This window comes from Anabas testudineus, chromosome 2, assembly GCF_900324465.2.
Source record: "Anabas testudineus chromosome 2, fAnaTes1.2, whole genome shotgun sequence".
NCBI lineage: Eukaryota > Metazoa > Chordata > Actinopteri > Anabantiformes > Anabantidae > Anabas > Anabas testudineus.
In genome coordinates this window covers 2,332,016-2,350,349 of record NC_046611.1, presented here as the reverse complement: position 1 = coordinate 2,350,349, position 18,334 = coordinate 2,332,016, and the positions used below count along the sequence as shown (strand labels likewise).

Below are 18,334 nucleotides of genomic sequence, written 5' to 3'. Positions count from 1 at the left end.
TTTTGTTTTCGTGCACTTTTTACTTGACCCTGATGGTCAAAAGGAATTTACTGTAGAGGATAGTTTGCTTTTGTATTGATAATGCTGGTCTCAAATGAGAAATAGATGCATGGAGAATGATCTCTAGAGCCACGTCATCCTATAAACTACATATTTGCAGCATGAATCCTTTTCTCTTCAGTTATTTCATCCCTTAATGTCCATGCTTCTTATTTCTCAAGAGTCTATACTGAGAGCTGTTTGGTGTAATGTGACAAAACAGCAGAGAAATATCCCTTTTTCAAACTAACAAACGCTCTTGAAGTTTAATTTTGTGCAGAAATCCCTCCTGAGCAGCTGCATTTTTAGCGCATGCAGCAGTAAAGCAGAAAACAAAGGAAGGAAGGAAGGAAGGGAGACAAACAAGGCGATCCCTAACGAAGCTGCAGGGAGGAGAGGCGATAATTCACCAACACCCACACCTTCTCAAAAGCAGTCAGCTTCCTGCTCCTTTCAAAATGAGGGTGATGGGTGCGCTCGGCAGATCCCTCCCACGCTGCTTAGCGGCTGGCTTCCGCCCACCGCCCGTGGAGCCGCCCACCTCCAGCCCGTTGCCACAGCAACACATCATCATCAGTGACTTGCACTGGAGGAGGAGGAGGACAGCGAGGGGAGGGGTGGCTGTTTGAGAGTCGAGCAGGGCTGCCACTGTGAACAGCAACCAGCGTGGGTGTTCATGAGCCGAGCTATTCTCCAGAGAAAATCTGTCTGCGTGTATGTGTGTGTGAGAGAGAGAGAGAGAGAGAGAGAGAGAGCAGGGGGTGGGGAGGGTGAGAGAGGGATGGAGGGAGTGGAGAAAGAGATAGAGAGTGAGGGAGAGGATGATGGGAGGTATGTGAAAAGGACCTGCGTCAGAGTGAGTCATCAGCCAGTTTCACAATGTGTTGATGTGACGCTGATGCAAATGGCCTGTGCAGGGATTCATCTCAGAAAAGTCCAAAACAGAAAAAGGAGAAAACAGAGGACACACACTCTCCTTTAAATGAACCGTCCTTCCTGCTCCTTTCATCCCCAAACCCTGTCTGAATCTGCGTTAGCGGACACATTCACATTTTTCCCTGCCTGGCTCAAGGGCATCTTGTCGTGAGATCCGATTTTTAAGTCAGGATTCAAACCAGCGATGTTTCTGTTTAGTTTTTGAGCAAGACACTGAAACTGCAGCTCCTCCCTGTAGCGGGAAGCTAATATATAATCAAGCAAAACATTATTATGACTACATTATAGTGTTACTAAGACTATAACCTGTTATTACTGGACTACAAAGACCTTGTCTGTGCCATTAGTTTCTTGGCTTGAGATGAGCAATGAGACAAACAAACAGAGTATTACCTCAGTATGGCCTCAGTATAAACTTTCATTATTAGCACCAATTATTGAAGGTTTGCTATGTTTTGTAAAGTTACATTTTATTGATCCGCAAAAGAAAATTCAGGTGCTATAGCAGCATAAAAATAAATATTACAATAATCTAAATTATAAAAATGTTAGCAGTTAGCAGCCTACAGGCTTGTTCTGGGTCACTGTCAGCAGCCAGAGTTGGTCAAGAGGACTCAGGGCAAATGTTGCATGAATCCAGCTAAAAGGCATTTAAACTGGCTGCTTTTTTTAACAGACCCAACAATTAAATTTAAAGTAAATGATCTGTCAGGTGGTTATTAATCCACCAAAGAACACTGACAAGTTACTGTATGTTCCATTGTGTTAGATTTGTGCAGGTTTCAGCCTCAAATATCAGTCAACAGTTGAATTATCATGTGAAGATTCATCACAGAACGCACCACACAATAGAGTTCAAAAAAATAAAGTTTAATGTTTATGTGCTGTATAACAAATAAAATATATTAGTGTTTAAAAAAACAGGTGCATAACTAGGTGAAGCCTAATCTATCACTTTACAATAAACAGTGAGGAGAACTGTGATCAGTGAGACGGCAGGTCAGACATGCGCTTTTCTCAGAAACATCGTACAACAGTCACTAACTCGGCCAGTGTCTGAGCCGGTCAGGCGGGAGACCAAATCACTTCTTTGTCCCCAAACCACCACGGCTTTATCTCCCAGGATTCACCAGCCGGTTTAGCTTTAACAAACCAGGTTTTTACAACAGATCACAACTCAAAATCCTCACTAGTTTCTTGCTATAGTGGCTGCTTGAAACAAAACTACCTCATGAAAAGAGCACAATGTCCTTAAATACAAATACAGTGCTCTGTGCACTAAAAGTGAGACAACACAAACTTTCCTCACCTGGAGTTTGTGACAGACATACAGTTACTGAGCACATGACAAAATGATGGATCCATATAGTATGCAAATAGACTTATTAGTTACATAAATATTGCATTGGTCTGTCATTACGCTGAGTGAGACTAAACTATCTGCAGATAACAGAGGGGAAATAGTTAGACCAAATTGTCTAGACATTATTATCATTTCAGACCTAACAGACATATTTACACAGTGGGGTGAACACATAAAACACAGTGAACACTTAATTGTTATGTATCTACCTTTAAACAGCAAAAACACGTCTTTGAAATATGCACAGATGGCCATCACAGGTGGGTTAAACACTGTTAAGAGCTAAGGCTAATCAAACATTATCATCATGTAAAGCATGTTTTTATATACCGGACACCTTCACACTGTTGGATTTTTTCCTCAATGACACTTAATTTCTTTTTTTTTATTTGCTCTACATACATAAACACTGCATTGACACCAAAAATCTACAGCAAAGTTACACTTGACAAAGGAAAACCCTGGTTGAGAGATTAGGCTAGCACTATTTGTTATCATGGTACTATTTACAGACCCCAGGCTGCTGCTTCATCAAGAACAGCAATAAACATAATTTTGCTTTTTCTCTGCTGTTGTTGAAAAACCACATATCTGCAACATTTATTATTTTGTTCTCCTCAGTTGAAAGTTTATATATTGTGTCGTTGGGCCTGCTGAAAGCTTGTTGGATTAGTTCTACGAAAGACACGGCATCTTTATTCCTAAAATACTCCCTATTTGCAGATACATGGTTTCGGTTCAGCAGCAGTGTTTTGCTAAATTACAAAGTGAAATGAACCAATTAGCTCGGCCTCCGGCATGCCAGCCCAGTCATCCTGCCAAGACGAATGACAGAGGTCCCCTGCTGTTATTCTACAACAGCTCCTATACATCCTCTTCTTAAATTACCTCCCATAAATATACACAAGACAAGAGTGAGGAAGGAAGGACTAATCCCACCTCTCCTGTTTTACCATATGAAGTGAACAACAACAACAAAAAAACCGAACCTGCCAGAGGGGCTGAATCCTAACTCAAACTCCCTACAGCACTTTTAGATTTGAGTTACAGTACAAACGCAAACACCTTGTTTAGATTGCGCAGAGTGACGAAGGCTCAGATGACATGTGGTAACGTCCAGGAAAACAATCACAAGCCACCAGTCAGATGCTGTTAAATCTTTGGCTATTGCTGGTAAGTTTTGCTCTTACTATAAAAAACGATGGGTGGCTTGTGAAGTCATGAAATTGGCTTTTTAATTTTTCAAAGCCAGCCACAGTCTACTATTGTTTGCTCTTATTATGTGTTGAATACTTTAAAAAGCATTTTATGTTGTCATAAAATGGCCACTAAAAAAATAATTACACATGTTTCAAGAATGTTAATGTTCCATTAATATTGTGTTTTTGGTGAAATGAGATTTTAAATAGCATGCTAACATGACAACAGTCTAGTGTTGACCACATGCTCACCATCTCAGGGCAGTGTTAGTGTGTTAACATTAGCACTAAATACAAAATACAGTTGAGACTGATATGAATGTTTAACGTTTAGTGGTTACTAAAATTGTACACTGTAGTGTCACATGAAGATCTATACGCAGTTTTGTGCCAATTCATGCCTTGTTAAGATATTCCACACCAAAGATGCTGGTGGCTGAGGACACCACCAGTGTCACAGGGATATATCATCTGGGAACCATGAACCAACTTACAGGTACACTACAAGTAGTACTAGATGAAAACTCAGGGAATCAACAAAGTAAATAGGATGAATTCTCTGCTAACCATCAATTCATGTGCCAAATTAACTGGCAATCCTTCCCTGAACCAAAGATTCAAGATTCACAAAACTGTAGGGACACTGCCAATCCTGAAGTATTGAGATTTGTTTTGCAAAAACTCTGAAGGAGAAACTCTGGGTAAAATCGTACGTTGGTTTTACATCAGTGGTACTAAGATGCTGCTCTCACAACAATTTGGACAAACAGCGACACTGCACCATGTTCCACAAAATGCTGCTATTGTTCCATCTCTGAATCGACGTTTGAGTTAAGACTCAGCCCCCGTATCACTGTCTAGAACCTGGCTGTCCAAAGAAAGCAACACAAGTAACACCCAGGGAGAGGTAAAGAGTATACAAATGTCTACAACAGATCACTCTTAAATTGCATGTACATCTAGCATGTACGGTTAATCAACAGACAAAGACCCGCAGAGCACCGAGGGGCTTCTCAACACGCTCTCTAGGTGCTTTGGCAAATACCTTTTAAAACAAACAAACAAACAAACAAAAAGACAAAATCAAAGAAAAATAAATGCTATTCATGAGGCAACATTGGTTGTTAAGGCTCTACTGTGGCTGTGCTTGCTTAGTATCTATTGATGGGTAAATAACTGCATACTGTCAAGTGTGAGTAGAATGAGGAGGTGGGTACAGTGGGGGTTGGGTGGTTGGTGGGTGAGGCGGAAGGCAGGAGGCACTATGTGGAGTCTTCCGGCTCTGACTTGATGGTCTTCTTTTCTGCATTGCTGGACGCTCGCTGCGACGTCCCATTTTCTAAAGAGAAGGACAAAGGAGGGTATCATCAGCAAAGAGGTTTACAATTTGGTGTAACACCAAATACAGAAACTCACAAAACACCAACTGTAGAACACATTAAATACGGAAAACAGCAGGAAGTCAACATTACTAACCTGTTGCTGGTGTTTTTGTCTCCTCTGTGTTGCTGTTACTGTTGTTGTTGTTATGGTTGTGATGACGCTTCAGTTCATTTGCTAGCTGCTTGCCCAGTGGGAGATCTCCTTCCTGCATACTTTGACTAACCACCCGCAAGTTGATTGGCCGTTCATCTGGAAGAGGAAGAAGTTATTGTTACCAGAACTTTGTAACTCAGATTTTCTTCAGGGCTTCATATTACTGCCAAAAACATTGGAAATATAGAAAATTTCATGGAGAAAAATCTAAACCCCCAAAATGTGTATGTGGCTCTATCAAACTTTATTTTTGTAAAAGCTTCTGAAACAAAATTCAAACAACTGTCAAACACAACAGCTCTGTATTACAATCAGGAAAAACAACATGAAGGAAAATCAAAAGATTCAGTCTGGCATATATTCATATATAAAAATTCATGCATTACCAATTTATTAGTTATTGCATTAAATAACAATTGTGCTTACTAGCTGTCAGATATGACTGAAAGAAAACCAGCCATATAAAATGAAACCCAATGAAATCATCCGTCCAGATGTTCTAATGCTGGCTTTGTTTTATATGTTATCATTATTCTCAGTGGTAACAAAGCCTGTGTTTGTGTTTTAAGCTGCTGATCCCTTGTGTTTGCCTTTATTCCCTTTGAGAGTAAGAAAGAAACAAAGACAGAGAGGGAAGATTTTCCTGTGTTTCCTGTACTGCCACACAGCTCGGTGCTGACTACTGACATACAATTATTCTTCATCTAAGTTGTTACTGACTTTATACTTGTATCTTAGATTGACATTTTCTCCTGGTTTTGATCACGCTCCAGCTGTGATGTTTATATGAACATGAGACACCTTGTTATTTATATCTTTGTATGCATGATTTTAACATCATGCATGTGTCTGATCATTTGAGTGGAAATCTGTCTCTGGTTCCTTGACATCTAAGAAACCTTCTAACATTATTTTACCATCTCAGTTACCTGTGAAGGAAGAACCCATTTTTGTTTCTAGCTTTTTAACACTACTTGGAGATGAGCAGTAAGACTTAATCTCCACTGGTTTCTACTTTTAATTTCATTTAGTTCCTATTAACATATATATATATATAAACCATTATGTGACCTGAGTTGATGATACATCAAGACACGTGACTAATCTGCCAACTACTTCCTCAATTAATCATTCCAATGAAATGTCAGAAAATATAGAAAGTGATGTCACATAGCTCAAAGTGAAGTCTTCTAATTTATGTTTTCTCCCAACAAAACAAAAATACTTTCAAGTTACTGTCATATATCACATGTCATATAAAAAAACCCATCAAATTTTTCATGTGACAAACTGAAACAAGCTTGTTTCACATCTAAACTAATGTTCCGTCAAGCAATTACCTGACTAATGGTAGCAGCTTTAAAGTTACCTCAGCGATAATAAAGAAACAAAAAACAGTGAAAGACAATGGAAAACTGAGTGGTAGAAAAAAAGGAAGAGAAGAAGAAACACAGAGGACAGGACAGAGAAGAAAAGAAATGACAAATGACAGAGAAAAAAGAAAAGGACAACTGAGGAAAGAGAGGAAAGGAGGGGGAGGAGAGAGAGAGGTAGACAGAGAGAGAGAGAGAGAGAGAGACGCCCCCCTCCGGGCAACTGGCTGGAGGTAAACAGGCGTGGGAGTGATAATTACAGGTGCATTGTGGGAATTGTGGGAACAGCAATATAATGAGCTGTCGGGAGTGGGTGAGGGAGGAAAAGGATGAAAATGAGATGAGGCCTGGAGGAGAAGTAAGATCCTGAATAATGATGCTTCTTTTCTCTCTCTCTTCTTCCCTCTCTGTGTTTGAGAAGTCAGAGCAAGAAAAAAAGTGACAGCTGCCACTTCTGGGTGTGGAAAATCAGCACCTATAGGTGTTGTTTCCATCCACAGAGCCACGTACACATCCTGTGGCATTTAGAACATGAAAGACCTATTCTCTTCAAATTAGCCTGCTGCACTCCAAAAAAATCAAGTCAAATTAGGCTCAAATTCAGCCTGTTTGTTTCCTGTTAGGCTTCAAGACCAACGATGGGAACTCATTTGGCTAAAGACCTCACTCACAGCTGAGTTTTCCCCTGATTTGATCCTGGAGACAGCAGCGAGCCAATTACAATGGAACAGAAGAGCGGATCCAATAAGCAGAACAGGGCTAATCCAGACATCTTAGTGGAATTATTTTCTAACACCGTGTTTAGTCTCTAGTTCTAGTTTGATAAATTAAACTCCACGCCTTCGACCTCTGGCTGAAATTTGAGCTGCATCCATGCAGCCGAGCTTCAGGCATTCACAGAACTTATTGAAGGACAACATTAAAAATACAACACTACACTTAGCAGAATCTTCAGATCCCTGTTTGGAGGACGTCGATTTTATAGATTAATATATATTTACTGTAACAAAAACTGTGCTTTATTCAGACAGAACGTGGCTATCTGAGCACGATGGTCCTAAATGAGGAAAGAATTATTTACTGGTTGTTCACTGTGACGGTGCAGCGACGTGGCTCCAGCCAAAACTTATTCTCACTTGTATTCATGGTCTGGCAGAATAGGGAGTAAAGAAAACATCTGACCTACTCTGCTGTTGGGCTGAATTTGGAAAAGACACTCAGCTGCAAATCATGATTCTACAGTACAGCAGCTTCCAGACTAATCATTTTGCACCAGAGCTGAGGTGACGCCACCAAAAACATCAGGCTGCTCTGAAGACAAAGATGAATTCTAAAAGGTTTCTGTCTGTCAGGCTTCAGCAGCTCATGTCCCACCTTGGTTGTCTCTGCTGGCATCGGCGGCGGCTCCGTTGGTGTTCTGGGCGTCGTTGAGGTACTTTAAGGCGGCGGGGGGGATCCTCCAGTCCAGAGCCTGGAGTCGCTCCTGAACAGCGGCGTCCTGGAGGATCTCCATCTGCCTCGCCAGGAGACGCTCCAGCTGCATCTGATGGAGGAAAACACAGGTGTTCATGGAGTTTGTGACTCTGCTTCATTTCAGCTTTGCTTTATTTAGTTGGTAAGAACGTTTAAGAGGTGACAAATAGTTAATAATATAGAATTATAAACTGATTCATACAAATACACAATGTACTGTACATCATCAGATTACTGTGGCAAAGGTTTGTACTACATATTTCTTACTGTTTGAAATGCATTTTAAACTGTATTACTCTTGAATCAGACAAAAATGAGGAGCACAAATACATAAAGACACCGTTTTGTTCTGGCTACATACTGTAAATATGTGTTACTCAAGATATATTTTAATAATCAGCTAATTAATCATTTGCTGGGCTCCTCTCCTCTAAAATGTGACTGTCTTGCTTTTCTGTCAATTGTTACCTATTACTTTTTTAAAAACAGACTTTTCAGACGCTCTGGATACTTTTATAAATGTATTTACAAATTTCTGCTGATAATTAGCATAATAATATATTGATAATGAACATAATTGGTACCTGCAGCCCTAATACATTATTAGTATTATTTGATACTGTCAGACCAAGAAAAAGTGGCTGTAATTTTGGAAATATCATTTAAAGGGCATTAAATGAAGATAAAAATATTTTGTATATATAAATAGATGGATAAATACTTTGTTTAGACTTGACGTTAACTTGACTATGTGTCCTTTTGGCCGACGATGTGCTAATCTGAACCTGATCACAGCAGAAAAACCAAACAAACGTCACCCACATTCATGGGTCATGCACCTTTAGACAGAATTAATTAAAGAAGTTAGAATTCTCTGTAGATCTGTTATTATAACTTCATTTTAGCGTTATACTTAGTTATAGTTTTAGTTATAGTTAACTAGCATTAACTATGAATCGTGCCTAGTTCTGTGCATCATCTTCTGATTGTTCACACTACTCTTTGGTCACATTAACTTTTAACTGAGCTTAAGCAGCTTTATTTATTTATTTCTGCACATATTTATCTTTTTAACTATGCTGATCTGTTTTCAAAGCACCAACAACTGTTATTTTTTTAAAACTTTAAAATTAAATAGTAATAGTTAATTAAATTAAATAGTTTAAGTCACTATTCCAGCTAGTGATCCAGCTACTACTGTAATTAATGCAGTCAGTGTGCACTAACGAGGAGGACAAATGAAGGTAACAGACTGACAAGCAGCTTGTTTTCAAGCTGCTTGTCACAAACTGGAACTGAAATGTGCCGGAATAAAAACAGCTGCGATGTGCAGTTATTGTCAGTCTGCACGTCACTGTCACTTTAAATTATTATGGGATGAAATTGTTCAGACGGCCTGCAGTGAGAACGCAAATGAAATCTTTTCTTGTCCTGAATACGATTTCTGGAAATCACATCAAAATGACAAGTGCGGCTGCAGACACACAAACTGACACAGACTCATTAACCCGAACATCCACACAAGCGTCCGTGAGATGATACATATGTTCACACCGCCGCAGTGAAGGAGCAGGCAGTTCACATGAGTGTGTTTTCTGGCTAATGAGTTATCATAAAGCTCTCCTCCTACACTCCAGCTCTAATTAGGAACAAGCCGGAGCAGCGGCAGCAGCATGGAAACCAATAAAGACCATTACTGGGATCAAACTGGATCCTCCTGCCACAAACATCTGCTGACGTGGAAATTTGTCTCCATATGTGCTGGTGAGAAGGCGACAGCTGAGGTTGGGTTCTACATTAAAGAGACACTGTGTTCTCACTTTAACGTCACATTTACCTCCTGTAATATCAGACCCACTTGTTTGTTTGCATTAAAACGAAACAAAAGCCCATTGCTCAGTAAACAGCAGGGAAGTTTTGTTCCTGCTGGGTTTTAGATTTCATTCTTGACCTTGAAGAAACTGTAGCTTAACAGGAAAAAAGTTTATTTTGAACAACTGAAAACTGAGCAAACTGTATCTGCTGAGGAAGGTCACCGACTACTGAGTGTACTTATTCCAAAATTGTCAAATAGACTATAATTGTTTGTGTAAATCTTGTGTAAAATGTTACCTAACACCACAGACACGGTTCATTTTTTAGTTAGCAGCATGACTTTACCTAATTTTAATAAAGTCTGGTGAAGGAAACATGAACTGTGCTTTGAACATTTTACCTCAGTTTTAAATGAATCTTTCACATTTCATTTTTGACTTTTTGAATTTTCCCATAAATCACTGCACTAAAGACAAAAGTCAACCAATTTGTTGAGGACTATTTTCAGACTTGCAGAATGATGAATGTGAGACTAATAATTGTGTGTTGATGGAGCTGCATCTCTTTTTCATTCGTCTGCCCACCTGCAGGTTTCGTCCGACCGTTTCTTCTCCTTTTGACTTGGCGCAAGCCAGCTGCTCCCTCAGCATCTCCTGCCTCATGTGGATGGCCTGCAGCGCCTCCTGGATGTCAAAGAAGTTCTCCTGAAGGTGTCGAAACAAAGAGAGCGTGAATGTCATTATGATGAAGATGTTGTTTATATAGTAAAGGTTAAAGGTCACGCCAGGTGCACAACCACAGTACTGTTACTGGAAATTTTGAGGCGTTCAGTGACCCAGGGAGGAGTTGACGTTCCACATTTAGACATTTCATTCACACCTGACATTTTTACTTCTTGTTCAGCTTTTTTTTTTTAACAAATAAACCAGAAGGTTTTGAGGGAACTGGTATTAAACTCATCATATTTACGGAAAATATACAAATATTTTTTAATATATTGTTATAACAGTGTATTCTGTGTTAGGTCTTTTCATCAGCTTTTCAAAATAAAATTATTTCAGCCTTTTGTCCATTCTTATCTTGAAATTCTTTACTTTAATATATTTAACTCAGTTATAATAAGTGAATATAACATTTTGCCACTTTGTCACTACCTAACTAATAGTTATGATAATGAAACATTACTGTGTAGAGTATAAATATCAATGTGTGGTTATTTTGGTTAGTTCTGTTAATATTTTGTGACAATAAACTGGAATTTTCTGTTTCTTTAGAAAAAGAGTCCCTAATACCCCCCCACCCCCCACCCCCACCCCCACCCCACCCCCCATAAGGATCCTAGAATAGTTTCAGTGAGCAGGTGTCGGTTCATCTGCAGCTCATCGCTGTGGTTAAAATCCCTGCACAGTTCACAGGCACCACATGTTTTCGATCATTGGTTTACAAACTGAGAGGAGCCATTCAGAACTCTCAGCCAAGTGTGTCAGGAGACAAACGCTGAGAGATGGCTTTGTACTGTGTTCAAGGCTGTTTCTGCTCTGTCCATTCGCTTTCTGATAACTGCACACAGAGGAGCTCCATCTGCCAGGGCTGCGTTTTTACATTTCAGGCGTTAGAAGTGTTTTTAAAAATACCCAATGAGTGACATGAGCAGAATGAGCTTCAAGTGTCAGTTCAACACGGCTACAAGCAACTTAAAGTCAGTTAACAGTCAAATATTGACTAAAGAAAATATTTCCCATCTGTGGTTTTACATATGGCTCTTTCACACAGGAAGCGATACGTTTTCAGTTTGTGGTTTGTTTGGGACAAGCAGATCAAGAATTAGGTGGTTAGCATCAGCAGGGAGCGAGAAATTAAAGAAATGCACTTAAAGAGAATAAGAACATGTTCAAATTAGATAAATAAAAAATACAATATATAATAGAAATATAGTAAAATAAATACATCAATAAGATTTTAAATTACTTAAATTAGGTGAACAAATTATAAATATTAAAACAAAACAAACCAAATTATTAGGATCAGTTAGTTTATACTAAGAAATATCAGAAAATTGTAAAAACTGGACAATAAAGTTTCCCAAACGTGGATGTTTTGCTTGTTTTGTGCAACTAAAAGTCCAAATCCTACACATTTCCAGTCTACAAACACATGAGAGAAAGAAAAGCAGCAAATGAAACCAGAGAATTAGAGATTGTGCTTTGAAAATAAATAAAACTCATTAATGAATGTGTCATCAACAGCTTTGTTTCAGTATAGTTTTATATTTTAACACAGAAACAAGTGAGCATGAATATTTTCCACAGCTTTGATCTATCTGCTGTTCTTACCTCTGTTTTAATCCTTTTGGGGGACGGCTCGTCTCTGTCTCCACAGCGAGACCTGCAGAGAAACATCGGGACATTAATTTCAACATTCATTCGACAACTCGTTGTAGCTACAGTCAGAGGTGATGAACACTAAGGTGAGTCCAGTACTGTAGTGATCTCCATTTCATGCTTCAACTTCAAGCTTTGTTTGACAACAAAACCGCCGACAAGTTCACGTTCATCAAACAAACAAGTTGTAAAATCATTTCGAACTCACTGGGTGTGAGCAGCGAACACTAGCTCTTACTTGCTGGTGCGGTAGGTGTATTTGTAGGTGACCTCTCTGGAAATCTGGCGGGCGAGTCCGAACAGCTCGTCTCGACGCGTCAGCAGAGCCATGTCCCTCATACAGAGCTGAGCTGCTGCTTCGTTCACGGTCAGCTGCACATCACACACGAATGAGTCAGTTTAGTGCAGAAAAACACAAACATGAAGGCTCCTGAGGACAGATTCATTCAGCAAAGTGTTTGAAAAGCAGTAACGTGTATTTATCAACCTCGTGCAGCGTCAGGTGTTTGCCGTCCCTCCTCTTGGAGTCAAAGCGTCCATAGATGGCGCTGTATTTGCGAATCTCCTCCTCCTTCCGTGGGTCGTCATCATTCATTTCAAAGATGTGTCCGATCATCTTTGCCAACTTCTTGTTGTTCTTCAGCTGCTCTTTGACCTCAGCCAGGTCTGTTTTAGGAAGTCCCGGCGCCATCCTGTCCACACACTCGAGGACCGACTGGACAGCTGCAGCGTCCAGAGCCTCCAGAGCGTCTCTGGGTGAGGACGGGGAGCCGAGGTCTGATGGCGACAGACTGTGCTCGCTGTCGTTGCTGTGGCCTGACCAGAATCGAGCTTCGCTGCTGCCCTGCAGGGGTGACCCGGCTGATACTTTGTCCCGAGCAACATCCAGCTTTCCTGGGTCAGAGCAGGCGGCTGCGATGGCTTTTGGCATCTTGACGCTGGCGGTGTTGGCTCGGTCCTGAGCACTGAGCAGTGTGGGCGAGCCCTCGGGCAGCTTGTAGACGGGAATGCTGCAGACGGGCAGAGAGGTGAGCGGCTGGTTGAAGATACCCGGATTAGTGACCCAGTCGCGCAGCGCCTTCTGTAGGCGACGTACGTGCAGCGGCTTGCTCGCCATGCCGACGAGGGCCATAATCTCCAGGAACTCCTCCTCTCCGGCTTCGCACAGCTGCTGCACGTCGTCGCCGCCCTGCTGAATGAAGGCCTCGTAGTAATAGAGCAGGTTCGCTCGCTGCAGGATCCTGTAGAGCTGCAGCTCACCCAGGGTTCTCGGCAACACCGCCGCCATACCTGGAGGACGACACACAAGTTACAGGACCTCAGGTTAAACTGCTCTTTGCCTTTACATAGCTTAGCTTAGCATCAACACTGGAAACAAAAGGAAACAGGTACATTTGCCATCCCCAGTGGGAACAAACTCTACCTGTGCACGTGTTTAATCAGAGGTCATACACTTCAGATTAGTGTAGTTAACGTTAAATGTTTCCCTCTGTTTCCAGTCTTTATGCTAAGCTAAGCTAACTAGGCTGCTGATTCATTTTTAATGCACAGACATGAGAATGGTTTCAATCTGATCATTCGACTTAGAAAACAAATAAGCACAGTTTCCAAAATGTCAAACTATTCCCACGAGGGTGACCTCACTGAAAATGTTTTCTCTACTATGTGTTCGTACTTTAAGGTTTCAGCTGTAGAAATGTCACTTAAGTGACTGGAGGGCCTGAACCCCCCCTGCTGAGCACCAAATGGCGAGAAAAACCAAGTTGTCCTTTAAGGATAAGACAAAGTCAGAAATTCACTCAGGACATTTAATCTGTGATGATCAGATCTTCACAGTCGTTTAAAGACCTTTTACTACTATGAACACACAAACTAAGAATATGAAATATAACTTATATACAACAAAAACAAAGCTACATGACACTGTTTAAAACCACAAATCAGAACCTGCTCTTGTCATTTTGTCACATTAAGTCACACCTGCTTCTGTGAACAAAGTGACTGTGAAACACTTTTTCTAATGACTGCACACAATGACTACCAGACAGGTGCCTGATTTCAGTGTATCATAGGAGTAAAGGTTAAATATGGCGACTGGACAGATGGTTTCTCCATCGAGCCACAAGTGCGAACATTTTTAGCACTGGTACTATTTTTAAGTGTTTTTTTAATCTACATCTTCCCAGGTGTGTGCATGTGACCTTATTCATGTAACATAAGATGTGTGTAAGGTTCTTGCTCGTTCTAGGACTAGAAACCTGTTTATCTAAACGGATGTCTACATGCGTGAGATTCCACATTTGCACAACCCTGTGAATAAACGTCATTCCCTCTGCCCTCAATCTCAACCCTTACAAAGCAGAGAAACACTCAAATACACTCAAATCGGAACCATACTTGTCACTTTGCACCTAAATTGAGAAAAAGCAACAGTGAAGATCTGAAAGAGGCTTGTTTCTGACTGTTCCTATGAGCATGTGAGGCCCTGCGGAGGCCTAGCTAACAGAGGAGTGGCAGTCAACAGGCCGAGTTGCTGGGAGGACCACATGCCTCTCTCCACCCCTGCAGGATGTGTAGGTGGTGGGCTCGCCTCGCCCAGAATAGGCCCAGAGAGCCTCAGCCCAGAGAGCCATGCAGGCCCCAACGAAGCCAGAGAGAGCCTGGAAAATGACAAATGAAAGAAAGCAAACTGCATATACCTAGTTATATTTACCTGTACTCAAACTACAAATACCACCGTTAAAACCACTTCTTCTACTGCTGCAGATTTGTCGATTCACCAACCTGAAGTCAGAATCTCCACAAAGCGACAAACAGGTTGTTGTCGTGTTTTTTGGATCCATTCAGACACACGTAAACTAGCCTCTGTAACTCGACACAGTCTCTCATTAAGGGTTTCTTTAATCTCTGTTCCTTTACTGTTCTAATTTTAATGAGCATCCACTACAGCACTTCAAAAATGAACAGACACACGACAATTACATTGTTAGCATTCAAAAAAACTACAGCTGCCACTGACATTTCACTCGTGCAGCAGCGACTGCAATGTGCCTTCGTAACTGTTGGTTTCTCTCTCATCCGCCCACGTGCACTACGAATATCATTTGTCAAACTTTTTAGCTGTAATCTCTGCTACAGATTTAACTTGAGGACAAACTGAAGCAGATGGAAATGTGTTTTAATGGGGCTTATATGTGATTACAATAAAAGAAACGATCTTCCTGTACTTCGAGGAAAAGATGAGAGTCGGTCATCACAAAGTCCGATTAACGTCCATTAGGACTGAAACAGCTACTGAAAAACATACAATAGTAACAAAGGCAGCACAGCAACAACCAACGGGACTGAATGATATAATATAATAAATGTGTGTAAAATGTGAAAGACAAGAGAGCCTCTCTTCTTCTCGACCACATCAAATACTGATGTGTCAAGTGACGCTACTTTTGATAGTTTTATATTTAGAAACCAGATTTAACAACAATATGTAAGACTACACAAGTCACCAGTGTCAGACTATGATTCTCTCTCTAGAGATAGTGTTTGACCATTCTGGACTACTGGCAGACCAACATGGCCCCCTCCATAAGGATAGATATTAAACCTTATTCTAAGCTAACGAGTGATTACACACTAATGCCCTCCAAAATAAAAAAGTCACACACTCTAATATTTTGTTCGACCGCCTTTAGCTTTTATTACGGCACACATTCACAGTGGCATTGTTTCAATAAGCTTCTGCAATGTCTCAACAAAGTCTTCTCAGTGGGGTCAAGGTCCGGACTCTGTGGTGGAAAAAACATGTCATGATGCCCGTGACATCAGGGAAGAAAAAAACCACTGATGGAATAACCTGGTCCTTCAGTATATTCAGGTAGTCAGCTGACCTCATTCTTTGAACCTAAACCTGACCAACTGCAGCAACCCCAGGTCATAGCACTGCCCCCACAGACTTGTACAGTAGACACTAGGCATGATGGGTGCATCACTTCACCTCCTCTCTTCTTACTCTGATTCTCCATCACTCTGGAACAGGGTCAATCTGGACTCATCAGACCACATGACCTTCTTCCATTGGACAATTCTTAACCCTGTTTTAGTAGTTTCATCACCTCCTCAGATGTTTTCTTTGCTTCATGTCCATAATTTGACTCTGAAACAGATTAACATCTTTTCCACGACCCCATGTCTTCAGAAATGGTTGTTTAAGAAACAAGAAGCTACTCACTAACTAACTCTACACACTGCAGCTTTAAGCTGTCATGGTCTTTGCTTTTTAGAAAATTCAGTTTTGGTTAAAAAACGACACTATTACATTGATCACGTGTTGTCTAATACTGGTTTGTTCTTAAAGCTTCAGACTGAAATCAACTCGAACTTGTGACCTGTGAATAAACGTGGTTGTCATCAACTGAAAACCTTTCAGTGGCTCAACGTGCTGAACGTCCACCTGTCTCACTACGACACATCATTAAAAACAAAATGTGACAAACGAGAGTCAAACCTGAACAGAAAGTAGTGATGCAGCGAAATCACTGTGGGGAGACGTTCATCGTGTGCAGCATGAGCATCGTGATGTGTCAACATCATGAGAACTCAACAAGTGGAAAAAGTGACCAATTTAAAGGTCAATATTAAAGCTCAGAGCTGCACAGCAGAGAAGGGCAGCCCTCACTTAGACAATGTCCACATGTTCAGTATGAAAAGAGACATTTTTAAAGAATATGTTTGGATGGTTTAACTTCAATATAAACCCTTTACTCCCCTGTGACTAACGGAATAAAAACTAACATTTAAAGGGATCCATCAGCGCGTCCATTAGCTTAGAAGGAGCCTTTTATATCTACATAAGCAGTGAATCCACTTTCACATAAGCTGCCGTGTTTCTACAGCGGTGTTTCGCTTCAATTTGGTGCTGCTCACATTCCAGTCCAGTAGGTGGCAGTAATGCACCAGATAATTATTATTACAGATTCTTTTTTGGCAAAGAAGAAGAAGAATCAGCGTCGTGAGAAGTTTGAGAACTAAAATTTAGAGAAATGGAGGATCACACTTATAATTTACCACAAGAGAAAAAGGGAGTTTAGGTCGATGTTTCGAAAAAAGCAAAAACATGAAGAAGCAAAACGAGATCGGAACAGAAGACGGCACAAAACTAGAATAAACACTTGTTTAGCATTTTCTAAATTTCTAAAGAGAGATGCCAAAGTAATGTAATAAACCAAGTTCCACAACAAGGAACCTAAATTTACACGTTATCGTTGTCGAGTTGCTCGTTCTGTAACGTCACCACTCGATGCTGCTAAATCTTTACTATTTTAAACACAGTACCTTTCTAAAAAAGAAGTGGTTCGTAAAATCACAACTGTTTCTAACAGATGCAAACTTAAGGACAAAGTGAAAAGCCAGGTGTCCTTGAGATAGGGAGGCACATTCGTACCTGATTGTTCACGTGGTCACGTGCACATAGAGTTGAAAAGCAAATTTCGACAGAGATAACAATTGAACGATCACGTCATGAAGTCGGGGCGATGGTTGGATGGTCAGTTTAGGACGAGGGGAAGGAGCTGATGAAGATTTTCAGTGTAGTGTGAACAAAAGCTAAAACGTCCACAAGACAAGATTCAGTGAATCATAGAAAATACAAAATACTGTGTTTTGTTTCCTCTGCGGCGTCCATCTGTCTGAATAATGGAAAAACAACGTTGAAGTGAGCGCATGTTATCAACCATGATCGATCTTAGAAGCTGAGAGTTTTCTAAGAGCGTTTCTACACTTTTGAATTTCTACACGAGTTTCCCAAGAAGTATGAGTGAGAAACTACCAGTAACTCTGCATATTTAACTGTCTGTAAAAACAAATGGACTCGTATGGTTCCTGATGGTTTTAAGACATACACACCATGGATAAATGGAGCAGAGGAGGAGAAAAGGTTGTTTTACACCAACGAGTCACTTTACAAAGACGTAAACATGAATTAAATATTTAAAACTTGAATAAATGTTAAGTTATAACTAAATAAGTAAATGTGTGGAACACAAACTGACGCTCAGGTTTTCTCACAAACTAGTTTCTTGTACAGTGTGAACCTGCATGATCCCTGTTCCTGCAGTGTGTAGGTGCATTAATATGCTGATATTTAAATGTAACTCAGTCATCAGTTTAATCAGCTGCTAATCTGATGTTAATAAATGATCGGTGGGAATTTTCATGCAAAAA

The 18,334-nt window shown here is 40.5% G+C and overlaps 1 protein-coding gene across 1 annotated transcript in view; it reads right to left on the bottom strand.

The window, feature by feature from the left end:
• Positions 1-1,824: 1,824 nt before the first annotated feature.
• LOC113164358 (NGFI-A-binding protein 1) overlaps positions 1,825-18,334 on the bottom strand; it is an 18,551-nt gene continuing 2,041 nt past the window's right edge. Inside the window, exons 2-8 of the mRNA XM_026363622.1 lie at positions 12,603-13,405; positions 12,354-12,487; positions 12,068-12,119; positions 10,319-10,438; positions 7,821-7,989; positions 5,014-5,169; positions 1,825-4,876 (exon numbers count right to left, since the gene is read on the bottom strand). Of these exons, the coding sequence (XP_026219407.1) occupies positions 4,800-4,876; positions 5,014-5,169; positions 7,821-7,989; positions 10,319-10,438; positions 12,068-12,119; positions 12,354-12,487; positions 12,603-13,403 (1,509 nt within the window). The 5' untranslated portion in view covers positions 13,404-13,405 and the 3' untranslated portion in view covers positions 1,825-4,799. The remainder of the gene's footprint in view (positions 4,877-5,013; positions 5,170-7,820; positions 7,990-10,318; positions 10,439-12,067; positions 12,120-12,353; positions 12,488-12,602; positions 13,406-18,334) is intronic.